Below are 26603 nucleotides of genomic sequence, written 5' to 3'. Positions count from 1 at the left end.
CACAGTACACTACAACCACCACCACCACCACAGTACACACCACCATCACCACCACTACAGTACACACCATCACCACCACCACAGTACACACCACCATCACCACCACTACAGTACACACCATCACCACCACCACAGTACACACCACCATCACCACCACTACAGTACACACCATCACCACCACCACAGTACACACCACCACCACCACCACAGTACACATTACCACCACCACCACAGTACACACCACCACCACCACCACAGTACACTCCACCATCACCACCACCACAGTACACACCACCACCACCACCACAGTACACTCCACCATCACCACCACCACAGTACACACCACCACCACCACCACAGTACACTCCACCATCACCACCACCACAGTACACACCACCACCACCACCACCACAGTACACACCACCACCACCACCACAGTACACACCACCACCACCACCACAGTACACACCACCACCACCACCACAGTACACACCACCACCACCACCACAGTACACACCACCACCACCACCACCACAGTACACACCACCACCACCACAGTACACACCACCATCACTATCACCACAGTACACACCACCACCACCACCACAGTACACACCACCACCACCACCACCACAGTACACACCACCATCACTATCACCACAGTACACACCACCACCACCACCACAGTACACACCACCACCACCACCACCACAGTACACACCACCATCACTATCACCACAGTACACACCACCACCACCACCACAGTACACACCACCACCACCACCACCACAGTACACACCACCACCACCACCACCACAGTACACACCACCACCACCACAGTACACACCACCATCACTATCACCACAGTACACACCACCACCACCACCACAGTACACACCACCACCACCACCACAGTACACACCACCACCACCACCACAGTACACACCACCACCACCACCAAAGTACACACCACCACCACCACCACCACAGTACACACCACCATCACCATCACCACAGTACACACCACCACCACTACCACCACAGTACACACCACCACCACCATCACCACAGTACACACCACCATCACCACCACAGTACACACCACCATCACCATCACCACAGTACACACCACCACCACCACCACCACAGTACACACCACCATCACCATCACCACAGTACACACCACCACCACTACCACCACAGTACACACCACCACCACCATCACCACAGTACACACCACCACTACCACCACAGTACACACCACCATCACCATCACCACAGTACACACCACCACCACCACCACCACAGTACACACCACCACCACCACAGTACACACCACCATCACTATCACCACAGTACACACCACCATCACCATCACCACAGTACACTACAACCACCACCACCACCACAGTACACACCACCACCACCACCACCACAGTACACACCACCACCACCACAGTACACACCACCATCACCATCACCACAGTACACACCACCATCACCATCACCACAGTACACACCACCACCACCACCACCACAGTACACACCACCATCACCACCACCACAGTACACACCACCACCACCACCACCACAGTACACACCACCACCACCACAGTACACACCGCCATCACCATCACCACAGTACACACCACCATCACCATCACCACAGTACACACCACCACCACCATCACAGTACACACCTCCATCACCACCACCACAGTACACACCACCACCACCACAGTACACACCACCATCACCATCACCACAGTACACACCACCATCACCACCACCACAGTACACACCATCACCACCACCACAGTACACACCACCATCACTACCACCACAGTACACTACAACCACCACCACCACATATGTACTTTGTGGTACTATGGTCCAATTAGTACTTTTTGTAACTATGTGGCCTCTCGTACATATATGACGTCATGGACAATTAGATAATATAAATTGGTACTATTCACTTTATAGTTCAAAATCAATAAAACACAAAGCTAAACATAAATATTGCTAGGCCTAGTATAGCACATATATGTACTATAGTAGACACAGAATAGTCAGGCTGTTTTAGCAGCATATAACTCATCACATGACTATGACTTTCTCATCTCTCTCTCCTGCAGACTCTTACGCTGAGGCCGTCCGCGCCCGCGAGGCGTGGCAGGCCGCCCACCGCCCTCCTCCGCCCGCCCCAGGAGACAGCAGCATCAGCAGCAACAGCAGCAGCAGCAGCAGCACCAGCAGCAGCACCAGCAGCAGGAGGAGGAAGAGGAGCGTGAGCGTGGAGAGGAACGTTGAGGTGATGGTGGTGGCTGACAAGAAGATGGTCGACTTCTACTCCAATGAAGACATCAGCACCTACATTCTCACGGTGATGAATATGGTAAGAGGTGAGAGAGAGAGGGAGGGAGGGGCGCCATAGCCAAGGTCAGTAGAGATAAAGAACGCAGACGACTGTACAGAATGATTTCTTTCTTTATTATGCACCCCATACCCATCCCGTGGGCGGTGGTGTAAAGGATTACAGAGGCACATAATTGGTTCAGGAACTGAACCACAGAGTTCGTTTAGCTAAGCAAATAACAATCTTTTGACGCTAGTTATACAATTATTAATGTTAAATATATATGGACACATACTCATACATACATACATATATATATATATATATATATATATATATATATATATATATATATATATATATATATATATATATATATATATATATTATTAAATATGACCGAAAAAGTAAGATTAATAATTCTAACACGAATTTTCTCTATGTTCCTTATATTTCTTATCACTGTTGATGGTAACTGAAAAATCAATTCTCCAAAATTCATTATTATTTCTAGTCTGACGCGACACGTTTTACGAAACGCGTTTCGTAAAACTTATTACATTTTCAAACTTTAGTTTACACACACACAACTATAACTGAACAGAGTTTAAACAGCTTCGACTTTATACCTGCATTTGGGTGAGGTGATATGTTACAACAGTTTTGGATGAGGTGAAAACAAACTTTCAACACAAGACAGAACACGAAACAATGGGTATAATATTTTGTAAGTTAAAGGGAAGAATGGAAGTAACTGCAAAGGGCCTATTGGCCCATATTTCTTGATGCTTCTAAATTGGTGCGGAGTCTTGAAGTGGGTAGAATATAGTTGTGCATTAATTGGCTGTTGATTGCTGGTGTCGACTTCTTAATGTGTAGTGCCTTGCAGATATCAAGCCACCTGCTATCGCTGTATCTATCGATGATTTCCGTGTTTTTTGTTAAGACTTCTCTGGTGATGGTCTGGTTGTGGGAAGAGATTATATGTTCCTTAATGGAGCCCTGTTGCTTATGCATCGTTAAGATGCATTAAGAGCGGGAAGATCCTGTCTGTCATAGTTACTCAACCACTAATACAGAGGAGGACAGCTTGAGGCTTCAAGAAGACCTGGACAAGCTGCAGGAATGGTCGAACAAATGGTTGTTAGAGTTTAACCCAAGCAAATGCAATGTAATGAAGATAGGTGTAGGGAGCAGGAGACCAGATACACGGTATCGTTTGAGAGTTGAAATACTTCAAGAGTCAGAGAGAGAGAGAAAGACCTGTCCCCTAAAGCTCATATCAAGAGGATAACATCAGCGGCATATGCCAGGTTGGCTAACATAAGAATGGCCTTTAGAACCTTGTGTAAGGAATCTTTCAGAACTTTGTATACCACATATGTCATGTAATACCCATGACCCATCCCCCCCCCCCCCCCTTAGAGTTCACACCCAGGGAAGCCTTCTCCAAGAGCCCAGATGACCTCCGGATTATCGTGTATGTTGTTTAAAAAATTCCTGGGTTAGTCTTAGCATAGTTTCAAGTATGTAATATTTCATGATACTCTTGTCAAACATTGCAAGGGAATTAGACTCCAGATTCTTATGTGTAAACATCCATGGATCTCACCCTTTTGGCCAGGTCAGAGGTCACTCACACATGTAATTAATAACTCCTCTCTTGAAGAGTGTATGGTGAATGTCAAACAAGCTTAATTGAAATATTTTTTAAGTGTTTGTGCACGTGTGGCCCGACCCCCCTAGCATTTCTGATCTAGGTAGCAACAGTAAATCTCCCCTCCCCCCTTTTGGGGTATATATATAGGTCCTGTAGAGATTTAGGAACAGAGTGCCGGACACCGGGGCCCAGAGAGGTTGTGGAGAACATCGGGAGGTGATAGAAGGAGAGACAGAGGTCTTAAGGTAATGAGTGTGTGATCTCTGAGGTTTTGTTCCATGTCCAAATTTATCTTAAATTTTTGCCAGTGTTAGAGTAGGATTTATAAGTGGTGATTGACATAATTTTGGTCTTTAATAAACTCATGTTAAATTTCCCGTCTGTGTCAATTGTTGAATCCTCTTAGCCTTTTGGATATAGTGGCTGACAACCGTTTTCATAATTAATGAGTCATAGAAAGTACTCTCCAAGTCAAGCAATGTTTCTTGCTTGACTTCGTTGCTTGATATAGTCTCAATGGTCAAAGGCAGATGGTGGCAGCGTATTTAATCCTGTGTTAGCATTTCCTTGTTGGCAGTGTACCTTTGGTTCCGGTGTAACCATCATATGTCAGCTCATAACAGTGTTACCAAGTGCAACCGATGGGGAAGTGTCACTCAGGATAAGTAGTGTTTACATTATTAGTTTAGTATCCATTATAGTGGTGACCCATTATAGTGGTGACCCATTATAGTGGTGTTACATTAGAGTTGTTTTACAGTCACACCAATCTTGGAGTATGCGGCTCCAGCATGGAGTCCATATCTAGTCAAGCATAAGACTAAACTGGAAAAGGTTCAAAGGTTTGCCACCAGACTAGTACCCGAACTGAGGGGTATGGGCTACAAGGAGAGGCTACGGGAATTAAACCTCACGTCACTGGGAGACAGAAGAGTAAGAGGGGGGACATGATCACCACATACAAAATTTTCAGAGGAATTGATAGGGTAGATAAAGACAGATTATTTACCACAAGGGGCACACACACTAAAGGACACAGGTGGAAATTGAGTGCCCAAATGAGCCATAGAGATATTAGAAAGAACTTTTTTTAGTGTCAGAGTAGTAGACAAATGAAATGCATTAGGAAGTGATATGGTTGAGGCTGACTCCATATAGAGCTTCAAGTATAGATATGATAGAGCCCAGTAGCCTCTGGAACCTGTACATTAGTTGGTTGACAGTTGAGAGTCGGGACCAAAGAGCCAGAGCTCAACCCCCGCAAGCACAATTAGGTAAGTACTATGACAAAATCACAGAACCCTTAAAAGAAAAGCAAAATGCAGATGTTGTTTACACAAACATTGCTAAGGCATTCGACAAATGTGACCAAGGAGTGATAGCTCATAATATGAGATCAAGAGGAATAACGGGTAAAGTGGGATGTTGGATTTTCAACTTTCTGTCAAACATAATGCAGAGAGTGACGGTCAATCAAATAAGTTTAAGCCCTAGTGCAGTGAAAAGCTCTGTACCCCCGGGCACAGTCCTTGCACCTCTGCTAATCCTCATTCTTATCTCGGAAATAGACAAAAATGCAGGTCACAGCTTCGAGTCATCCTCTGCAGATGATACAAAAATCAGCATGAAAATTTCCTCTATATAAGACACTCAAGAATTGCAGGCAGATATTAATAAAGTCTTCGATTGGCCAACTGAAAATAATATGATGCTTAACGGTGATAAGTTCCAGGTTCTGAGGTTTGGTGGGAACGAGGAAATTAAATGAAACTCAGAGTACAGGACACAGGTACAATCATAGAAGGAAAGCAACATGTAAGAGATCTGTGAATTATGATGTCTGACGACCTGACATTTAGTGAACATAACCGAACAAATATAGCGGCGGCCAGGACAATGATAGGATGGCTTATAAGAACGTTCAAATCCAGAGATCCCACAGCAATGCTAATACTATTTAAATCATTGGCGCTCTCCCGTCTTGAGTAGTGCTCAGTACTCACTTCCCATTTCAGAGCAGGGAAGATATCTCTGAATTAGAGGGAATACAGAGAACGTATACGGCATAGACATGATAAAACATCTAAATTATTGGGACCGTCTCAAAGCTCTCAAAATGTACTCTTTGAAAAGGAGACGACAAATGTATCAAATAATATATACATGGAAGATACGTGAAGGCCAGGTCCCAAATTTACACAGTAGAATAACAACATACTGGAACGAAATATACGGAAGGAAATGCAGAATAGAACCATTGAGGAGCATAGGTGCCATAGACACAATTAGAGAACACTGAACACCGGGGTCCACAGCTGTTCAACACCCTCCCAGCAAGCATTGAAATATTGCTGGAACGAAGGTGGGTGTATTCAAGAGGGACTAAGAAAAGTTTTTGGAAGAGGTGGCGGACCACCCAGAATGTAGTGAATATGTGGGCCTGCGGGCCGCTCCAAGCAACAACCTGTTGGACCAAGTTTTGCAAGTCGAGCCTGGCCTCAGTAGAAGAGCCTGGGAGGGTAGACCCAGGCTGTAGAAGAGCCTGGGAGGAGTAGACCCAGGCTGTAGAAGAGCCTGGGAGGAGTAGACCCAGGCTGTAGAAGAGCCTGGGTGGAGTAGACCCAGGCTGTAGAAGAGCCTGGGAGTAGTAGACCCAGGCTGTAGAAGAGCCTGGGAGGAGTAGACCCAGGCTGTAGAAGAGCCTGGGAGGAGTAGACCCAGGCTGTAGAAGAGCCTGGGAGTAGTAGACCCAGGCTGTAGAAGAGCCTGGGAGGAGTAGACCCAGGCTGTAGAAGAGCCTGGGAGTAGTAGACCCAGGCTGTAGAAGAGCCTGGGAGTAGTAGACCCAGGCTGTAGAAGAGCCTGGGAGGAGAAGAACTCCCGAACCCTCGCCAGGTATGCTACAGGTAAGTACAAGTACGTTTACTGAGACAATAAAATACATCTCAGAAGGCTAGAGTAGCCTAGGCAATTTCTCCCCTCATACACAGGTATGTACAAGAGGACCCGTGAGTACAGAGAACACTGTATAAACATCAGAGGTCCACCGTTGTTCAACATCCTCCCAGCGAGAATAAGAAATATTGCCGGACCAACCGGGTTGTGGTGGGTATGTGCAACCCGTTCTCGCAAATTTAATAAGTCAATATTGACTTGTTAGTTGCGTGCATAGGTGACATACTAAACATAATAGTTTCCCTTGAAAAGCTTCATAGAAAACACTGACCTTACCTAACCTACTTAGTATGTTAAAATAAGCATCTTATAGCTTCGTAATTACAATTGTTACTTAACCTATTATAGGTATAGGTTAGGTAATAATTGTAATTACGAAGCAATAAGATGCTTATCTTAACATACTAAGTAGGTTAGGTAAGGTCGGTGTTTTCTATGAAGCTTTTCAAGGGAAACTATTATGTTAAGTATGTCACCTATGCACATATATAATAAGTCAATATTGACTTATTAAATTTGCGAGAACGGGTTGGTATGTGGGCCTGCGGGCCGCTCCATGCAATAGCCTGGTGGACCAAGCTCTCAGAAGTCAAGCCTGGCCTCGGGCCGGGCTTGGGGAGTAGAAGAACTCCCAGAACCCCATCAACCAGGTATCAACCAGACAGGGATAGGCAGGGCAAGGAGGGGCAGAAAAGAGGAAAGTAGTACTATCTAGACTATTGGTGCTTGCAGACAGAAATCAAACGCAGGCATCACCATCGCCTGCAGGAAGACCCGGGAGACAATCACGTTCTCTACCATGGCACCACACCCTGCTATACCATGGTATCACACCCTGCTATACCATAGCACCACACCCTGCTATACCATAGCACCACACCCTGCTATACCATAGCACCACACACTGCTATACCATAGCACCACACCCTGCTATACCATAGCACCACACCCTGCTATACCATAGCACCACACCCTGCTATACCATAGCACCACACACTGCTATACCATAGCACCACACACTGCTATACCATAGCACCACACCCTGCTATACCATAGCACCACACCCTGCTATACCATAGCACCACACACTGCTATACCATAGCACCACACCCTGCTATACCATAGCACCACACCCTGCTATACCATAGCACCACACCCTGCTATACCATAGCACCACACACTGCTATACCATAGCACCACACCCTGCTATACCATAGCACCACACACTGCTATAAACTCCCTCAGTAGCGGGACTCTGGTGTCTTGGCAGGATTAGTTTCACTAAGTAGCAATAGTTTAATGGATCAAGCTGGAGAGGGAGATATAGAGGGAGAGCGTCCCGGCAGTACTGGCGGCTCCGTTCTCGACACATAATTAACAATTTCAGGTTCGAATCCTTGTTGGGACAGAAATGGTTTGGTGCCTTTCCTCTCACCTGATGCCCCTATCCACCCAGTAGTAAATAGGTTCCCGGGAGTTAGTCAGCTTGTTGAGGTGCCATCGTATCTTGATGTTATCTTGAGATGATTTCGGGGCTTTAGTGTCCCCGCGGCCCGGTCCTCGACCAGGCCTCCACTCCCAGGAAGCAGCCCGTGACAGCTGACTAACACCCAGGTACCTATTTTACTGCTAGGTAACAGGGGCATAGAGTGAAAGAAACTCTGCCCATTGTTTCTCGCCGGCGCCTGGGATCGAACCCAGGACCACAGGATCACAAGTCCAGCGTGCTGTCCGCTCGGCCGACCGGATCCTCCGCTCGGTCGACCGGATCCTGGGGAGGGTCACTAGTTCGACCCTTGGGTCTGGGACCCTCAATATTAACCTAACATGTACTGTCATTATTATAGTCAGAGGCAGCTGTGTAGGCTCCTATATGTTGTGTAATATATCTCCTCCTCCACTTGTTATGCTCCACTTGTTTACATACATAATTGTTGTTGTTTACATACATAATTGTTGTTGTTTACACACATAATTGTTGTTGTTTACATGCGCCACTTTCCCCCCCCCAGGTGTCGAGCGTGTACCATGACGCCAGTATTGGCAACGCTGTGAACATCTACGTGGTGAGGATCATGTTGCTTGAAGATCCCCAGTATGAGGTAGGTCACCATGTAGGTCACCAGCCTGCTCCAGTGGTGTAGGTCACCAGCCTCCTCCAGTGGTGTAGGTCACCATGTAGGTCACCAGCCTGCTCCAGTGGTGTAGGTCACCAGCCTGCTCCAGTGGTGTAGGTCACCATGTAGGTCACCAGCCTGCTCCAGTGGTGTAGGTCACCAGCCTGCTCCAGTGGTGTAGGTCACCAGCCTGCCCCAGTGGTGTAGGTCACCAGCCTGCCTCAGTGGTGTAGGTCACCAGCCTGCCCCAGTGGTGTAGGTCACCATGTAGGTCACCAGCCTGTCCCAGTGGTGTAGGTCACCAGCCTGCTCCAGTGGTGTAGGTCACCAGCCTGCCCCAGTGGTGTAGGTCACCAGCCTGCCCCAGTGGTGTAGGTCACCAGCCTGCCCCAGTGGTGTAGGTCACCATGTAGGTCACCAGCCTTTCCCAGTGGTGTAGGTCACCAGCCTGCTCCAGTGGTGTAGGTCACCAGCCTGCCCCAGTGGTGTAGGTCACCAGCCTGCCCCAGTGGTGTAGGTCACCAGCCTGCCCCAGTGGTGTAGTTCACCATGTAGGTCACCAGCCTGTCCCAGTGGTGTAGGTCACCAGCCTGCTCCAGTGGTGTAGGTCACCAGCCTGCCCCAGTGGTGTAGGTCACCAGCCTGCCTCAGTGGTGTAGGTCACCAGCCTGCTCCAGTGGTGTAGGTCACCAGCCTGCCCCAGTGGTGTAGGTCACCAGCCTGCCTCAGTGGTGTAGGTCACCAACCTGCCTCAGTGGTGTAGGTCACCAGCCTGCTCCAGTGGTGTAGGTCACCAGCCTGCCCCAGTGGTGTAGGTCACCAGCCTGCCTCAGTGGTGTAGGTCAGCAGCCTGCCCCAGTGGTGTAGGTCACCAGCCTGCCCCGGTGGTGTAGGTCACCAGCCTGTCCCAGTGGTGTAGGTCAGCAGCCTGCCCCAGTGGTGTAGGTCACCAGCCTGCCCCGGTGGTGTAGGTCACCAGCCTGTCCCAGTGGTGTAGGTCAGCAGCCTGCCCCAGTGGTATAGGTCCCCAGCCCGCCCCAGTGGTGTAGGTCACCAGCCTGCCCCAGTGGTGTAGGTCACCAGCCTGCCCCAGTGGTGTAGGTCACCATGTAGGTCACCAGCCTGCCCCGGTGGTGTAGGTCACCAGCCTGTCCCAGTGGTGTAGGTCACCATGTAGGTCACCAGCCTGCCCCGGTGGTGTAGGTCACCAGCCTGCCCCAGTGGTGTAGGTCACCAGCCTGCTCCAGTGGTGTAGGTCACCATGTAGGTCACCAGCCTGCTCCAGTGGTGTAGGTCACCAGCCTGCCCCAGTGGTGTAGGTCACCAGCCTGCCCCAGTGGTGTAGGTCACCAGCCTGCTCCAGTGGTGTAGGTCACCAGCCTGCCCCAGTGGTGTAGGTCACCAGCCTGCTCCAGTGGTGTAGGTCACCATGTAGGTCACCAGCCTGCCCCAGTGGTGTAGGTGTCCAGCCTGCTCCAGTGGTGTAGGTCACCATGTAGGTCACCAGCCTGCCCCAGTGGTGTAGGTCACCAGCCTGCTCCAGTGGTGTAGGTCACCATGTAAGTCACCAGCCTGCCCCAGTGGTGTAGGTCACCAGCCTGCTCCAGTGCTGTAGGTTACCAGCCTGCCCCAGTGGTGTAGGTCACCAGCCTGCCTCAGTGGTGTAGGTCACCAGCCTGCCCCAGTGGTGTAGGTCACCAGCCTGCCCCAGTGGTGTAGGTCACCAGCCTGCCCCAGTGGTGTAGGTCACCAGCCTGCCCCAGTGGTGTAGGTCACCAGCCTGTCCCAGTGGTGTAGGTCACCAGCCTGCCCCAGTGGTGTAGGTCACCAGCCTGTCCCAGTGGTGTAGGTCACCAGCCTGCCAGTGGTGACCTACTGGCAGGCTGTAGGTCACTCATTCACGTTCTGAATGAGTGACATTCAGTGTGTGTGTACTCACCTAGTTGTGCTTGCAGGTGTTGAACTTTGGTTCTTTGGTCCCGCCTCTCAACTGTCAATCAACTGGTGTACAGATTCCTGAGCCTACTGGGCTCTATCATATCTACATTTGAAACTGTGTATGGAGTCAGCCTCCACCACATCACTGCCTAATGCATTCCACCTGTTAACTACTCTGACACTGAAAAAGTTCTTTCTAACGTCCCTGTGGCTCATGTGGGTACTCAGTTTCCACCTGTGTCCCCTTGTTCGCGTACCACCCATGTTAAACACTTTGTCTTTAACTACCCTGTCAATTCCTCTGAGAATTTTGTTGGTAGTGATCATGTCTCCCCTTACTCTTCTGTCTTCTAGTGTCGTGAGGTTCAATTCCCGCAGCCTTTCTTCGTAACTCATGCCTGTTAGTTCTGGAACTAGACTAGTGGCATATCTCTTAACTTTTTCAAGCTTCGTCTTGTGCATGACAAGGTACGGGCTGGGGCCACTTACTCCAGGATTGGTCTTACATATGTGATGTACAAGATTCTGAATGATTTCTTACACAGGTTCTTGAAGGCAATTCTGATGTTAGCCAGCCTCGCTTACGCCGCATATGTTATTCTTTTGATGTGGGCTTCAGGAGACAGGGTTGGTGGGATATCAACTCCTAGATCCTTCTCTCTGTCCGTTTCATGAAGGACTTCATCTCCCATTTTGTATCCTGTGTCTGGCCTCCTGTTTCCACTGCCAAGTTTCATTACCTTACATTTACTCTGGTTGAACTTTAGTAGCCATTTGTTGGACCATTCATGCAGTCTGTTTAGGTCATCTTGTAGTCTCATACTGTCTTCTTCCGTCTTAATACTCTTTGTAATTTTTGCATCATCAGCAAACAATGAGAGGAATGATTCTATACCATCTGGAAGATCATTTACATATATAAGAAACAGTATGGGTCCAAGGACTGAACCCTGCGGGACTCCACTGGTGACGTCTCGCCAATCCGAGACCTCACCCGTCACAGTGACTCGCTGCCTTCTGTTAATTAGGTACTCCCTTATCCAATGGAGTACCTTCCCTTTCACTCTTGCCTGCATTTCCACCTTTCGCACTAGTCTCTGGTGTGGCACTGTGTCAAAGGCTTTCTGGCAATCCAAAAATATGCAGTCTGCCCAACCTCTCTCTTTCTTGTCTGATTCTTGTTGCCTGATTCAATTAATCATGCCTCACAGAATTCAATTAATTCTGTGAGGCATGACCTGCCATCCCTGAAACCACGTTGGTGTTGTCACAAAGTTCCTTCGCTCCAGATGTTCGACTAGCTTTTTTCGCACAATTTTCTCCATTAGCTTGCATGGTATGCAAGTTAGGGACACTGGCCTGTAGTTCAGTGCCTCCTGTTTATCCCCCTTCTTGTATATTGGGACTCCGTTTGCCGCCTTCCAAATTTCTGGCAGTTCACCTGTTACCAGTGATTTGTTATACACCATGGAGAGTGGCAGGCACAGTTCTTCTGCTTCTTCCTTAAGTATCCATGGTGATATTCCATCCGGTCCTATAACCTTTGTCACATCCAACTCTAGCAAAAGCTTCCTGACATCCCCCACTGGTAATCTCAAATTCCTCTAGTGGTGCCTGATTAATTATTTCTTCTCTTATCTCTGGAACTTCTCCTTGCTCTAATGTGAAGATTTAAGACCTGGAATTTCATATTGAGTTCTTCCTGCGGTAGAACTCGGGTATGAACAAGTGTGTGTGTGTGTGTGTGTGTGTGTGTGTGTGTGTGTGTGCGTGTGTCAACTACCAACGCCCCTGATGTGTGTGCTGCAGGAGGAACTGGACATCAGCCACAACGCTGACAACACACTGAGGAGCTTCTGCCACTGGCAGCAGATGATCAACCCTGGCAACGAGACGCACCCGTACCATCACGACGTTGCCGTCCTCATCACCAGGTGCGTCGCCTCACGCTCTCTCACAAAGCCGAATATTTTGCTCTCATAGATACGAGGAGACTCATGTTGTCATTGAGGTTGTGTGGCAGGCGGCACTAAGCGCCGGGGTCTCCCTTGTAGGTACAACATATGTAGCCGCGTGACGGAGAGGTGCGCCACTCTGGGGGTCTCCGAGATCGCCGGCATGTGTCAGCCGCTCAGGTCGTGCAACGTTAACGAAGACACGGGCCTGCAGATCGCCTACACCATCGCCCACGAACTCGGCCACAAGTAGGTCCTCAGTCCTCCTGACCCGGCACGTGACCTGCCTCATGCTTTAACATAGTGAGGGAGCAGCAGAGGCGAGGGTCATCATCAACCCATGAACATTTTTAAGTTAACATGAACAGTATGAGGCAGGGTAGAACAAGGGAACATGTACAGTATGAGGCATGGTAGAACAAGGGAACATGAACAGTATGAGGCAGGGTAGAACAAGGGAACATGTACAGTATGAGGCATGGTAGAACAAGGGAACACGAACAGTATGAGGCAGGGTAGAACAAGGGAACATGGACAGTATGAGGCAGGGTAGAACAAGAGAACATATACAGTATAAGGCAGGGTAGAACAAGGGAACATGTACAGTATGAGGCAGAGTAGAACAAGGGAACATGAACAGTATGAGGCAGGGTAGAACAAGAGAATATATACAGTATGAGGCAGGGTAGAACAAGGGAACATATACAGTATGAGGCAGGGTAGAACAAGGGAACATGAACAGTATGAGGCAGGGTAGAACAAGGGAACATGAACAGTATGAGACAGGGTAGAACAAGGGAACATGAACAGTATGAGACAGGGTAGAACAAGGGAACATGTACAGTATGAGGCAGGGTAGAACAAGGTAACATGAACAGTATGAGACAGTTTAGAACAAGGGAACATGTACAGTATGAGGCAGGGTAGAACAAGGTAACATGAACAGTATTAGGCAGGGTAGAACAAGAGAACATATACAGTATGAGGCAGGGTAGAACAAGAGAACATAGACAGTATGAGGCAGGGTAGAACAAGAGAACATAGACAGTATGAGGCAGGGTAGAACAAGGGAACATGAACAGTATGAGGCAGGGTAGAACAAGGGAACATGAACAGTATGAGACAGGGTAGAACAAGGGAACATGTACAGTATGAGGCAGGGTAGAACAAGGGAACATGAACAGTATTAGGCAGGGTAGAACAAGAGAACATATACAGTATGAGGCAGGGTAGAACAAGAGAACATAGACAGTATGAGGCAGGGTAGAACAAGAGAACATAGACAGTATGAGGCAGGGTAGAACAAGGTAACATGAACAGTATGAGACAGTTTAGAACAAGGGAACATGTACAGTATGAGGCAGGGTAGAACAAGGTAACATGAACAGTATGAGACAGGGTAGAACAAGGGAACATGTACAGTATGAGGCAGGGTAGAACAAGGTAACATGAACAGTATGAGACAGTTTAGAACAAGGGAACATGTACAGTATGAGGCAGGGTAGAACAAGGTAACATGAACAGTATGAGGCAGGGTAGAACAAGGGAACATGAACAGTATTAGGCAGGGTAGAACAAGAGAACATATACAGTATGAGGCAGGGTAGAACAAGAGAACATAGACAGTATGAGGCAGGGTAGAACAAGGTAACATGAACAGTATGAGACAGGGTAGAACAAGGGAACATGTACAGTATGAGGCAGGGTAGAACAAGGTAACATGAACAGTATGAGACAGTTTAGAACAAGGGAACATGTACAGTATGAGGCAGGGTAGAACAAGGTAACATGAACAGTATGAGGCAGGGTAGAACAAGGGAACATGAACAGTATTAGGCAGGGTAGAACAAGAGAACATATACAGTATGAGGCAGGGTAGAACAAGAGAACATAGACAGTATGAGGCAGGGTAGAACAAGGGAACATGAACAGTATGAGGCAGGGTAGAACAAGGGAACATGAACAGTATGAGTCAGGGTAGAACAAGGTAACATGAACAGTATGAGACAGTTTAGAACAAGGGAACATGTACAGTATGAGGCAGGGTAGAACAAGGTAACATGAACAGTATGAGACAGTTTAGAACAAGGGAACATGTACAGTATGAGGCAGGGTAGAACAAGGGAACATGAACAGTATGAGACAGTTTAGAACAAGGGAACATGGACGGAACACAATGAACAACTGTGTCTCAGGGATGTCAGAGAACATCAGCACAACAGCACCAACACACACACAACATCCGGGTAAAGTAGAAGCCAAAACATTAAGTAGTTCAAGTAGGTATAACAAGTACCAGGAGCGTCTGATGTTGCTGCATCAGGCAACAGGTAGCCGTGAGTGCCGAGCCCAAGAACTGACGCTCGACCCGGAGAGTAAAGGACACGTGTGGACGCCACACTCACCTCTCTTGTCTGCGCGGGCCGCAGCTTCCCCATGAACCACACTAACCTCTCTTGTCTGCGCGGGCCGCAGCTTCCCCATGAACCACACTAACCTCTCTTGTCTGCGCGGCCCGCAGCTTCCCCATGAACCACACTAACCTCTCTTGTCTGCGCGGCCCGCAGCTTCCCCATGACCCACACTAACCTCTCTTGTCTGCGTGGCCCGCAGCTTCGCCATGAACCACGACGGACCGCAGAATGGTTGCGAGAGTCACTACGGGTCGAGCCAGCACGTGATGTCCCCGCACCTCACCAGCGACGCCATCCCCATCACCTGGTCCAACTGTAGCAGGCAGGAGATCACACACTTCCTCGAGTGAGTACGACTGTGGTTCACACTGCTCCCAGCTGGTCCCCTCATGGTTCACACTGCTCCCAGCTGGTCCCTCATGGTTCACACTGCTCCCAGCTGGTCCCCTCATGGTTCACACTGCTCCCAGCTGGTCCCTCATGGTTCACACTGCTCCCAGCTGGTCCCCTCATGGTTCACACTGCTCCCAGCTGGTCCCTCATGGTTCATACTGCTCCCAGCTGGTCCCTCTTGGTTCATACTGCTCCCAGCTGGTCCCTCATGGTTCACACTGCTCCCAGCTGGTCCCCTCATGGTTCATACTGCTCCCAGCTGGTCCCCTCATGGTTCATACTGCTCCCAGCTGGTCCCTAACACTTCACACTGCTCCCAGCTGGTCCTCTTGGTTCATACTGCTCCCAGCTGGTCCCTCATGGTTCACACTGCTCCCAGCTGGTCCCCTCATGTTTCACACTGGTCCCAGCTGGTCCCTCATGGTTCATACTGCCTCAGCTGGTCCCCTCATGGTTCACACTGCTCCCAGCTGGTCCCTCATGGTTCATACTGCTCCCAGCTGGTCCCTCATGGTTCATACTGTTCCCAGCTGGTCCCTCATGGTTCCCAGCTGGTCCCTCATGGTTCACACTGCTCCCAGCTGGTCCCTCATGGTACATACTGTTCCCAGCTGGTCCCTCATGGTTCCCAGCTGGTCCCTCATGGTTCCCAGCTGGTCCCTCATGGTTCCCAGCTGGTCCCTCATGGTTCCCAGCTGGTCCCTCATGGTTCACACTGCTCCCAGCTGGTCCCTCATGGTTCACACTGCTCCCAGCTGGTCCCTCATGGTTCACACTGCTCCCAGCTGGTCCCTCATGGTTCATACTGCTCCCAGCTGGTCCCTCATGGTTCACACTGCTCCCAGCTGGTCCCTCATGGTTCACACTGCTCCCAGCTGGTCCCTCATGGTTCATACTGCTCCCAGCTGGTCCCTCATGGTTCATACTGTTCCCAGCTGGTCCCTCATGGTTCATACTGTTCCCACCTGGTCCCCTCATGGTTCATACTGTTCCCAGCTGGTCCCTCATGGTTCACACTGCTCCCAGCTGGTCCCTCATGGTTCACACTGCTCCCAGCTGGTCCCTCATGGTTCACACTGCTCCCAGCTGGTCCCTCATGGTTCCCAGCTGGTCCCTCATGGTTCACACTGCTCCCAGCTGGTCCCTCATGGTCCACACTGCTCCCAGCTGGTCCCCTCATGGTTCATACTGCTTCCAGCTGGTCCCTCATGGTTCACACTGCTCCCAGCTGGTCCCTCATGGTTCACACTGCTCCTAGCTGGTCCCTCATGGTTCACACTGCTCCCAGCTGGTCCCTCATGGTTCCCAGCTGGTCCCTCATGGTTCACACTGCTCCCAGCTGGTCCCTCATGGTCCACACTGCTCCCAGCTGGTCCCTCATGGTTCACACTGCTCCCAGCTGGTCCCTCAGGGTTCACACTGCACCCAGCTGGTCCCTCATGGTCCACACTGCTCCCAGCTGGTCCCTCTTGGTTCATACTGCTCCCAGCTGGTCCCTCATGGTTCACACTGCTCCCAGCTGGTCCCTCATGGTTCACACTGCTCCCAGCTGGTCCCTCATGGTTCACACTGTTCCCAGCTGGTCCCTCATGGTTCATACTGCTCCCAGCTGGTCCCTCTTGGTTCATACTGCTTCCAGCTGGTCCCTCTTGGTTCATACTGCTCCCAGCTGGTCCCTCTTGGTTCACACTGCTCCCAGCTGGTCCCTCATGGTTCATACTGCTCCCAGCTGGTCCCTCTTGGTTCACACTGCTCCCAGCTGGTCCCTCTGGTTCATACTGCTCCCAGCTGGTCCCTCTTGGTTCACACTGCTCCCAGCTGGTCCATCTTGCTTCATACTGCTCCCAGCTGGTCCCTTTTGGTTCATACTGCTCCCAGCTGGTCCCTCATGGTTCATACTGCTCCCAGCTGGTCCCTCTTCGTTCATACTGTTCCCAGCTGGTCCCTCTTGGTTCATACTGTTCCCAGCTGGTCCCTCATGGTTCATACTGCTCCCAGCTGGTCCCTCTTGGTTCATACTGTTCCCAACTGGTCCCTCATGGTTCATACTGCTCCCAGCTGGTCCCTCATGGTTCATACTGCTCCCAGCTGGTCCCTCATGGTTCATACTGCTCCCAGCTGGTCCCTCATGGTTCATACTGCTCCCAGCTGGTCCCTCATGGTTCATACTGCTCCCAGCTGGTCCCTCATGGTTCACACTGCTCCCAGCTGGTCCCTCATGGTTCACACTGCTCCCAGCTGGTCCCTCATGGTTCATACTGCTCCCAGCTGGTCCCTCATGGTTCATACTGCTCCCAGCTGGTCCCCTCATGGTTCATACTGCTCCCAGCTGGTCCCTCATGGTTCATACTGTTCCCAGCTGGTCCCTCATGGTTCACACTGTTCCCCTCATGGTTCATACTGCTCCCAGCTGGTCCCTCATGGTTCACACTGCTCCCAGCTGGTCCCTAACACTCAGCAACAGTGTCAGCAGCAACACAACAACAGTGTCAGCAGCAACACAACAACAACAGTGTCAGCAGCAACACTCAGCAACAGTGTCAGCAGCAACACAACAACAACAGTGTCAGCAGCAACACAACAACAACAGTGTCAGCAGCAACTCAACAACAGTGTCAGCAGCAACACACAACAGTGTTAGCAACACAACAACAACAGTGTCAGCAGCAACTCAACAACAGTGTCAGCAGCAACACACAACAGTGTCAGCAGCAACTCAACAACAGTGTCAGCAGCAGCACAAGAACAGTGTCAGCAGCAGCTCAACAACAGTGTCAGCAGCAACACAACAACAGTGTCAGCAGCAACACAACAACAGTGTCAGCAGCAACACAACAACAGTGTCAGCAGCAACACAACAACAGTGTCAGCAGCAACACAACAACAACAGTGTCAGCAGCAACACAACAACAACAGTGTCAGCAGCAACACAACAACAACAGTGTCAGCAGCAACACAACAACAACAGTGTCAGCAGCAACACAACAACAGTGTCAGCAGCAACACAACAACAACAGTGTCAGCAGCAACACAACAACAACAGTGTCAGCAGCAACACAACAACAGTGTCAGCAGCAACACAACAACAACAGTGTCAGCAGCAACACAACAACATTGTCAGCAGCAACACAACAACAGTGTCAGCAGCAACACTCAGCAACAGTGTCAGCAGCAACACAACAGCAACAGTGTCAGCAGCAACACTCAGCAACAGTGTCAGCAGCAACACTCAGCAACAGTGTCAGCAGCAACACTCAGCAACAGTGTCAGCAGCAACAACAACAGTGTCAGCAGTAACACACAACAACAGTGTCAGCAGCAACACAACAAAAGTGTCAGCAGCAACACAACAACAACAGTGTCAGCAGCAATACAACAACAGTCTCAGCAGCAACACAACAACAACAGTGTCAGCAGCAACTCAACAACAGTGTCAGCAGCAACACAACAACAACAGTGTCAGCAGCAATACAACAACAGTGTCAGCAGCAACACAACAACAACAGTGTCAGCAGCAACACTCAGCAACAGTGTCAGCAGCAACACAACAACAGTGTCAGCAGCAACACTCAGCAACAGTGTCAGCAGCAACACAACAACAACAGTGTCAGCAGTAACACACAACAACAGTGTCAGCAGCAACACAACAACAGTGTCAGCAGCAACACAACAACAACAGTGTCAGCAGCAATACAACAACAGTGTCAGCAGCAACACAACAACAACAGTGTCAGCAGCAACTCAACAACAGTGTCAGCAGCAACACACAACAACAGTGTCAGCAGCAACTCAACAACAGTGTAAGCAGCAACACAACAACAGTGTCAGCAGCAACACAACAACAACAGTGTCAGCAGCAACACAACAACAACAGTGTCAGCAGCAACACAACAACAGTGTCAGCAGCAACACAACAACAGTGTCAGCAGCAACTCAACAACAGTGTCAGCAGCAACTCAACAACAGTGTCAGCAGCAACACAACAACAGTGTCAGCAGCAACACAACAACAGTGTCAACAGCAACACAATAACAGTGTCAGCAGCAACACAACAACAGTGTCAGCAGCAACACAACAACAACAGTGTCAGCAACACACAACAACAGTGTCAGCAGCAACACAACAACAGTGTCAGCAGCAACACAACAACAGTGTCAGCAGCAACACTCAGCAACAGTGTTAGCAGCAACACTCAGCAACAGTGTCAGCAGCAACACTCAGCAACAGTGTCAGCAGCAACACAACAACAACAGTGTCAGCAGCAACACTCAGCAACAGTGTCAGCAGCAACACTCAGCAACAGTGTCAGCAGCAACACAACAACAGTGTCAGCAGCAACACAACAACAACAGTGTCAGCAGCAACACAACAACAGTGTCAGCAGCAACACAACAGTGTCAGCAGCAACACGACAACAACAGTGTCAGCAGCAACACAACAACAACAGTGTCAGCAGCAACACTCAGCAACAGTGTCAGCAGCAACACTCAGCAACAGTGTCAGCAGCAACACTCAGCAACAGTGTCAGCAGCAACACTCAGCAACAGTGTCAGCAGCAACACAACAACAACAGTGTCAGCAGCAACACTCAGCAACAGTGTCAGCAGCAACACAACAACAGTGTCAGCAGCAACACAACAGTGTCAGCAGCAACACAACAACAACAGTGTCAGCAGCAACACAACAACAACAGTGTCAGCAGCAACACAACAACAACAGTGTCAGCAGCAACACAACAACAACAGTGTCAGCAGCAACACAACAACAACAGTGTCAGCAGCAACACAACAACAACATTGTCAGCAGCAACACAACAACAACAACAGTGTCAGCAGCAACACAACAACAACAGTGTCAGCAGCAACACGACAACAACAGTGTCAGCAGCAACACACAACAACAGTGTCAGCAGCAACACAACAACAGTGTCAGCAGCAACACACAACAACAGTGTCAGCAGCAACACAACAACAGTGTCAGCAGCAACTCAACAACAGTGTCAGCAGCAACTCAACAACGGTGTCAGCAGCAACACAACAACAGTGTCAGCAGCAACACAACAACAGTGTCAGCATCAACACAACAACAGTGTCAGCAGCAATACAACAACAGTGTCAGCAGCAACACAACAACAGTGTCAGCAGCAACACAACAACAACAGTGTCAGCAGCAACACAACAACAACAGTGTCAGCAGCAACACAACAACAACAGTGTCAGCAGCAACACAACAACAACAGTGTCAGCAGCAACACAACAACAACAGTGTCAGCAGCAACACAACAACAGTGTCAGCAGCAACACAACAACAGTGTCAGCAGCAACACAACAACAGTGTCAGCAGCAACACAACAACAGTGTCAGCAGCAACACAACAACAGTGTCAGCAGCAACACAACAACAGTGTCAGCAGCAACACAACAACAGTGTCAGCAGCAACACAACAACAGTGTCAGCAGCAACACAACAACAGTGTCAGCAGCAACACAACAACAGTGTCAGCAGCAACACAACAACAGTGTCAGCAGCAACACAACAACAACAGTGTCAGCAGCAACACAACAACAACAGTGTCAACAGCAACACAACAACAGTGTCAGCAGCAACACAACAACAGTGTCAGCAGCAACACAACAACAACAGTGTCAGCAACACACAACAACAGTGTCAGCAGCAACACAACAACAGTGTCAGCAGCAACACAACAACAACAGTGTCAGCAACACACAACAACAGTGTCAGCAGCAACACAACAACAGTGTCAGCAGCAACACAACAACAGTGTCAGCAGCAACACCACAACAGTGTCAGCAGCAGCTCAACAACAGTGTCAGCAGCAACACAACAACAGTGTCAGCAGCAACACAACAACAGTGTCAGCAGCAACACAACAACAGTGTCAGCAGCAACACAACAACAACAGTGTCAGCAGCAACTCAACAACAGTGTCAGCAGCAACACAACAACAGTGTCAGCAGCAACACAACAACAACAGTGTCAGCAGCAACACAACAACAACAGTGCCAGCAGCAACACAACAACAGTGTCAGCAGCAACACAACAACAGTGTCAGCAGCAACACAACAACAGTGTCAGCAGCAACACCACAACAGTGTCAGCAGCAACACAACAACAGTGTCAGCAGCAACACAACAACAACAGTGTCAGCAACACACAACAACAGTGTCAGCAGCAACACAACAACAGTGTCAGCAGCAACACAACAACAGTGTCAGCAGCAACACCACAACAGTGTCAGCAGCAACACAACAACAGTGTCAGCAGCAAAACAACAACAGTAGTGTCAGCAGCAACAACAACAACAGTGTCAGCAGCAACACAACAACACAGTGTCAGCAGCAACACAAACAACAGTGTCAGCAGCAACATCAACAACAGTGTCAGCAGCAACACAACAACAAACAGTGTCAGCAGCACACAACAACAAGTGTCAGCAGCAACACAACAACAACAGTGTCAGCAGCAACACAACAAACAGTGTCAGCAGCAACACACACAACAGTGTCAGCAGCAACATCAACAACAGTGTCAGCAGCAACACAACAACAACAGTGTCAGCAGCAACACAACAACAGTGTCAGCAGCAACACTAACAACAGTGTCAGCAGCAACACAACAACAGTGTCAGCAGCAACACAACAACAGTGTCAGCAGCAACACAACAACAGTGTCAGCAGCAACACAACAACAGTGTCAGCAGCAACACAACAACAACAGTGTCAGCAGCAACACAACAACAACAGTGTCAGCAGCAACACAACAACAGTGTCAGCAGCAACACTCAAGCAACAGTGTCAGCAGCAACACTCAGCAACAGTGTCAGCAGCAACACAACAACAACAGTGTCAGCAGCAACACTCAGCAACAGTGTCAGCAGCAACACTCAGCAACAGTGTCAGCAGCAACACAACAACAGTGTCAGCAGCAACACAACAACAACAGTGTCAGCAGCAACACTCAGCAACAGTGTCAGCAGCAACACAAAAACAACAGTGTCAGCAGCAACACAACAACAGTGTCAGCAGCAACACAACAACAGTGTCAGCAGCAACACAACAACAACAGTGTCAGCAGCAACACAACAACAACAGTGTCAGCAGCAACACAACAACAACAGTGTCAGCAGCAACACTCATCAACAGTGTCAGCAGCAACACAACAACAACAGTGTCAGCAGCAACACAACAACAACAGTGTCAGCAGCAACACAACACAACAGTGTCAGCAGCAACACTCAGCAACAGTGTCAGCAGCAACACAACAACAGTGTCAGCAGCAACACAACAACAACAGTGTCAGCAGCAACACACAACAACAGTGTCAGCAGCAACACAACAACAGTGTCAGCAGCAACACACAACAACAGTGTCAGCAGCAACACACAACAACAGTGTCAGCAGCAACACTCAACAACAGTGTCAGCAGCAACATCAACAACAGTGTCAGCAGCAACACAACAACAGTGTCAGCAGCAACACAACAACAACAGTGTCAGCAGCAACATCAACAACAGTGTCAGCAGCAACACAACAACAGTGTCAGCAGCAACACAACAACAGTGTCAGCAGCAACACAACAACAACAGTGTCAGCAGCAACACAACAACAGTGTCAGCAGCAACACACACAACAGTGTCAGCAGCAACACAACAACAACAGTGTCAGCAGCAACACAACAACAACAGTGTCAGCAGCAACACAACAAACAGTGTCAGCAGCAACACAACAACACAGTGTCAGCAGCAACACACAACAACAGTGTCAGCAGCAACACAACAACAGTGTCAGCAGCAACATCAACAACAGTGTCAGCAGCAACTACAACAACGTGTCAGCAGCAACACAACAACAGTGTCAGCAGCACACAACAACAACAGTGTCAGCATCAACACAACAACAACAGTGTCAGCAGCAATACAACAACAGTGTCAGCAGCAACACCAACAACAGTGTCAGCAGCAACACAACAACAACAGTGTCAGCAGCAACACAACAACAGTGTCAGCAGCAACCAACAACAACAGTGTCAGCAGCAACACACACAACAGTGTCAGCAGCAACACAACAACAGTGTCAGCAGCAACACAACAACAGTGTCAGCAGCAACAACAACAACAGTGTCAGCAGCAACACAACACAGTGTCAGCAGCAACACAACAACAGTGTCAGCAGCAACACAACAACAGTGTCAGCAGCAACACAACAAACAGTGTACAGCAGCAACACAACAACAGTGTCAGCAGCAACACAACAACAAGTGTCAGCAGCAACACAACAACAACAGTGTCAGCAGCAACACACAACAACAGTGTCAGCAGCAACACAACAACAGTGTCAGCAGCAACACAACAACAACAGTGTCAGCAGCAACACACAACAACAGTGTCAGCAGCAACACAACAACAGTGTCAGCAGCAACACAACAACAGTGTCAGCAGCAACACAACAACAACAGTGTCAGCAACACACAACAACAGTGTCAGCAGCAACACAACAACAGTGTCAGCAGCAACACAACAACAGTGTCAGCAGCAACACCACAACAGTGTCAGCAGCAGCTCAACACAGTGTCAGCAGCAACACAACAACAGTGTCAGCAGCAACACAACAACCTAGTGTCAGCAGCAACACAACAACAGTGTCAGCAGCACAACAACAATCAGACAACAGTGTCAGCAGCAACTCAACAACAGTGTCAGCAGCAACACAACAACAGTGTCAGCAGCAACACAACAACAACAGTGTCAGCAGCAACACAACAACAACAGTGCCAGCAGCAACACAACAACAGTGTCAGCAGCAACACAACAACAGTGTCAGCAGCAACACAACAACAGTGTCAGCAGCAACACCACAACAGTGTCAGCAGCAACACAACAACAGTGTCAGCAGCAACACAACAACAACAGTGTCAGCAACACACAACAACAGTGTCAGCAGCAACACAACAACAGTGTCAGCAGCAACACAACAACAGTGTCAGCAGCAACACCACAACAGTGTCAGCAGCAACACAACAACAGTGTCAGCAGCAACACAACAACAGTGTCAGCAGCAACACAACAACAGTGTCAGCAGCAACACAACAACAACAGTGTCAGCAGCAACACAACAACAGTGTCAGCAGCACCTCAACAACAGTGTCAGCAGCAACACAACAACAACAGTGTCAGCAGCAACACAACAACAACAGTGTCAGCAGCAACACAACAACAACAGTGTCAGCAGCAACACAACAACAGTGTCAGCAGCAACACAACAACAGTGTCAGCAGCAACACAACAACAGTGTCAGCAGCAACACAACAACAGTGTCAGCAGCAACACAACAACAGTGTCAGCAGCAACACAACAACAGTGTCAGCAGCAACACAACAACAGTGTCAGCAGCAACACAACAAACACAGTGTCAGCAGCAACACAAAACAACAGTGTCAGCAGCAACACAACAACAGTGTCAGCAGCAACACAACAACAACAGTGTCAGCAGCAACACAACAACAACCAGTGTCCAGCAGCAACACAACAACAGTGTCAGCAGCAACACTCAGCAACAGCTTGTCAGCAGCAACACAACAACAGTGTCAGCAGCAACACAACAACAACAGTGTCAGCAGCAAACACACCAACAGTGTCAGCAGCAACACAACACAACAGTGTCATCAGCAACACACAACAACAGTGTCAGCAGCAACACAACAACAGTGTCAGCAGCAACACAACAAACAGTGTCAGCAGCAACACAACAACAACAGTGTCAGCAGCAACACAACAACAGTGTCAGCAGCAACACAACAACAGTGTCAGCAGCAACACAACAACAACAGTGTCAGCAGCAACACAACAACAACAGTGTCAGCAGCAACACAACAACAACAGTGTCAGCAGCAACACTCATCAACAGTGTCAGCAGCAACACAACAACAACAGTGTCAGCAGCAACACAACAACAACAGTGTCAGCAGCAACACAACAACAACAGTGTCAGCAGCAACACTCAGCAACAGTGTCAGCAGCAACACAACAACAGTGTCAGCAGCAACACAACAACAACAGTGTCAGCAGCAACACTCAGCAACAGTGTCAGCAGCAACACAACAACAGTGTCAGCAGCAACACTCAGCAACAGTGTCAGCAGCAACACAACAACAACAGTGTCAGCAGCAACACTCAGCAACAGTGTCAGCAGCAACACTCAGCAACAGTGTCAGCAGCAACACTCAGCAACAGTGTCAGCAACAAGCAGCAACACTCAGCAACAGTGTCCGCAGCAACACTCAGCAACAGTGTCAGCAGCAACACAACAACAGTGTCAGCAGCAACACAACAACAACAGTGTCAGCAGCAACACTCAGCAACAGTGTCAGCAGCAACACTCAGCAACAGTGTCAGCAGCAACACTCAGCAACAGTGTCCGCAGCAACACTCAGCAACAGTGTCCGCAGCAACACTCAGCAACAGTGTCAGCAGCAACACTCAGCAACAGTGTCAGCAGCAACACAACAACAGTGTCAGCAGCAACACAACAACAACAGTGTCAGCAGCAACACTCAGCAACAGTGTCAGCAGCAACACAACAACAGTGTCAGCAGCAACACAACAACAACAGTGTCAGCAGCAACACTCAGCAACAGTGTCAGCAGCAACACTCAGCAACAGTGTCAGCAGCAACACTCAGCAACAGTGTCCGCTGCAACACTCAGCAACAGTGTCAGCAGCAACACAACAACAGTGTCAGCAGCAACACAACAACAACAGTGTCAGCAGCAACACTCAGCAACAGTGTCAGCAGCA

At 49.2% G+C, this 26603-nt stretch overlaps 1 protein-coding gene across 1 annotated transcript in view; it reads left to right on the top strand.

Moving 5' to 3' along the window:
• Positions 1-26603, top strand: part of LOC123745205 (uncharacterized) — a 296446-nt gene that overhangs the window by 184312 nt on the left and 85531 nt on the right. Inside the window, exons 5-9 of the mRNA XM_069300385.1 lie at positions 2139-2398; positions 8987-9076; positions 12839-12963; positions 13084-13233; positions 15598-15744. Of these exons, the coding sequence (XP_069156486.1) occupies positions 2139-2398; positions 8987-9076; positions 12839-12963; positions 13084-13233; positions 15598-15744 (772 nt within the window). The remainder of the gene's footprint in view (positions 1-2138; positions 2399-8986; positions 9077-12838; positions 12964-13083; positions 13234-15597; positions 15745-26603) is intronic.

Source organism: Procambarus clarkii, chromosome 44 (genome assembly GCF_040958095.1).
Source record: "Procambarus clarkii isolate CNS0578487 chromosome 44, FALCON_Pclarkii_2.0, whole genome shotgun sequence".
NCBI lineage: Eukaryota > Metazoa > Arthropoda > Malacostraca > Decapoda > Cambaridae > Procambarus > Procambarus clarkii.
This window is presented reverse-complemented; position numbering and strand designations above follow the sequence as displayed.